We start from the raw sequence: 3025 nt of genomic DNA, 5'->3' as shown, positions 1-3025 counted from the left end.
TCTGCTCCAGGAGAAGAGACAAGTCTGACAAATCATGATGGGTGGCCTGGCCTGGTCTCCATCAGTAAAGATAAGTACCCCAGCTCAACTGTTTAGATTTATTTTATAAAATCATCGATTTAAATTTTATAAATTTTAATACTATTAAAAATTTATATAAATATTAATTTTAAAATCTATAAAATTAATTAAAATACGTTACAGTTAACCTGAGTGCCACGTTGATCAAACAAAAAAATATGCAAGATTCAATTTTTATTTGTATTTTAAAAAATGTATTGAAATATCTTTCTTAAGATTTTTTATTTTATTTTTCATATTAATACACTATAATTATTAAAAAAAATATTAATTGTATATTTTTCAAATAAATTACATTTTTAGATCACAAAAAAATCAGAAAATTACTGTAATTCCAAACACCAAGTCACGCCATATTTTTTTTAACAAATATTTTTTATTAGAAGTTGGTTTATTCTAGTGTTTTTAAATGATTGTAATAATATGATATATAAATAAATTTTTAAAATAAATAAATTATTTTAATATATTTATAAATGAAAATCCCTCTAAAAACAAACTGCCCACGTTAACAAACACTATTAGATGTACCACTATGAACTGACCATAAGAAGCATCTCCCCATATGCCCCGAAACAGCTGTTCTTCTTTTTAACAGACCGAGAAAACCAGCAGCGACAAAGTTATACAGACCAGTGACCCATGACCAACAACTCCTTAATTTCATTAAACCCCCCAAAAAGCTTTTTATCTGTTTTCACGTTTTGTTCTCTTTATTTTTCTTTCACCTGTGATGCTTTCTTGCTAATCTACGAGGTACGTTTACTCACTCCCCCCTTCTCTCACATTGAACTTCTAGTTTTGATTTGGTATTTAATTGATCGTAGCCATAAATTGGGTTTTCTTCTCAGTGCATTTCATTGATTAGTGCGAATGTTTATGAGTGATGGGAGTTTGTTTATAGTCTCTATTTTGTTGTTTGTTATTATAATTGGGAAGCTTGAGATGGCCCTTTTATTATCTTTTTATGAATCTTAGTGAAATGTGAATTCTTCCAAATTAGTTATTCCTGTAGGGATAAGTCGGGTGATTCAAAGACCATTACCATCAAAACTTCATTATTGATTGCTAATTTTCTGTGGTTATCAAGAGAAATCGTGTCGAATTATTATCGTTGTGCATACAGTAATTTTATTTTATTTTTGTTTCCGCTATGCTCAGAGCACCTGTCTATGGCTGTGTCAGCTGCGTCTGCTGAGAGCATGGCATCGTTAAGTAGTGATCTGTTCTATGACATATTGAGGCGTCTTGATGGCTCGACATTGGCCAGTGCAGCTTGTGCTTGTGTTGCGTTCTGTTCCATTTCAAAAGAAGAGAAATTATGGGAAAATGTTTGTTCTTCTATGTGGCCTTCGACCAGCAGGGAAGATGTTAAAGGTTTAATATCGTGTATTGGTGGATTCAGAAAGTTTTATGCAGATTGCTTTCCGCTTATTGTCAACAAGGAAGTGACTGAGTATCAATGGAACGATCACCTAGAGTATCCTGAAGAATGGACTGAGGCTGAATACTATGGTGTTGTTAATGAATTTGAGAGTGTTGCACCATCAGATTTTGTGTCGATTGTTGATATCAGGTACAAGGATAGAACAATCTGTTCGAAAGTCCTGTGGGGCATCCCTAATGCCAATGAGTTCAATGGTTGGATTTACAACTGTCCATTTCGTATTGATCTTCTTACCTATGCAGCTAGAGATGATGATAATGAAGGTGAAGTTTTTCTTTCGGTTTCTGATGGTCTGCCCCCAATTTTATCAATGGAGAAGGAAAGAAAGGATGGAAAGCTATGGATGGAGCTTCGTGATGGGCTTCGGCTTAGTTGGATTGTTGTTAACAAAAAAGTCAAGCAAGCTGCTAATCTTTCTAGCTGGAGCCCTCTGGGTGGGCAAAGGCATTGGCCTACAGACAAGGATTTTGTAATACGCTTTGGATCCGTGCTTTCTGCAAAAGGTATTCTTCCATGCCAGGTAGTAGAATGCATTCTTATCATGAAGTTTAGAGTAATCCATGCCGAGGGAGAGGGTGTTCAGACAACTCTCAAATTAACAGAGCTGAGCATGCAGTTGGAAGACATGGAAGGCGCTCATGTCAATGGAAGAAATAGTTTGAATATTCTCAAAAAAGCGTTGAGCTGCCACAGGAGCAAAAACTATAGTGAAGTTCTCGAGTCTTGTCATTTGTACTCAAAAGCTCAGAGCGAGTTAAAAGAGGAGAAGATGAGAAACGAAAGCAGGTTAGATAGACTTTGTATAATAAGCGGCATTGCTGCTTTCCTCACATTCTGGTACTACATTTTGTGAGACTGAAATGCTTTTGTTATTGTGACCCCTGTTAGCCTGATCTCTAACAAACTTTCGAGACCTGTACCTTGTTTGATGTAAAAATCAATTTTTTTTCAGCTAATAAAAATTACTGATGTCATTACCATGGTTAATTTGTGAACAAAATCTTCTTTATATAAATTTGTACCAAAAAGCCAGTACCGGAAGCAGGATAACTCTCCATGACATTACCGCCAAGTGATAGTGGAGAATGAATGAATCCTCAAGACTTGGTACAGTATTCTCGAGCTTGAGTCTTCTTTTCTCGATGCGTAGCTATGCCCATCGCCTGTTTTGTTTTGTTGGACACTGTTTGCACCTCTTATCCCTTGGTCTTCGTAACTATCTTGTGAGCGATCGTATTGCTTTATTTTCCCAGCTTTTTCGCCCTATCTAGTTCATGATTTTTTGAATAAAACTGAACGGATAACATTGCTAAGCGTGGCAGAACGTGAAATAGCATGACCTGACACATCTGATTGTATAAAAACTACGTATAAAAAGTTTTTTTGACGATCATTTTCCCATTAGCTTTCATCACTCAAAGGCACGTCTCTCTCTCTGTCTCCTCCTCCTGTGCTGACTGCATGATCATGGCTTGCTCCTCTTTGCAAAAGCGACTG

General features: G+C 35.9%; 1 protein-coding gene across 1 annotated transcript; it reads left to right on the top strand.

Annotated features, from left to right (window-relative positions):
• The first annotated feature begins 603 nt into the window (after positions 1 to 603).
• LOC105126874 (F-box protein At2g27310-like) lies at positions 604 to 2515 on the top strand. Its single transcript, XM_011027888.1, has 2 exons — positions 604 to 837; positions 1243 to 2515. The coding sequence occupies exon 2, from the start codon at positions 1254 to 1256 to the stop codon at positions 2379 to 2381; it is 1128 nt and encodes a 375-aa protein (XP_011026190.1). The 5' UTR covers positions 604 to 837; positions 1243 to 1253; the 3' UTR covers positions 2382 to 2515.
• The last annotated feature ends 510 nt before the right edge of the window (positions 2516 to 3025 follow it).

This window comes from Populus euphratica, unplaced genomic scaffold, assembly GCF_000495115.2.
Source record: "Populus euphratica unplaced genomic scaffold, PopEup_1.0 scaffold30.1, whole genome shotgun sequence".
In the NCBI taxonomy this organism is placed as follows: domain Eukaryota; kingdom Viridiplantae; phylum Streptophyta; class Magnoliopsida; order Malpighiales; family Salicaceae; genus Populus; species Populus euphratica.
Note: the sequence above shows the minus strand (reverse complement) of the source record. Positions and strands in the feature narration are given on the sequence as shown.

Coding starts and splice junctions, on each gene's coding strand:
- LOC105126874 (XM_011027888.1), top strand. CDS start 1,254: ATGGCTGTGTCAGCTGCGTCTGCTGAGAGCATGGCATCGTTAAGTAGT.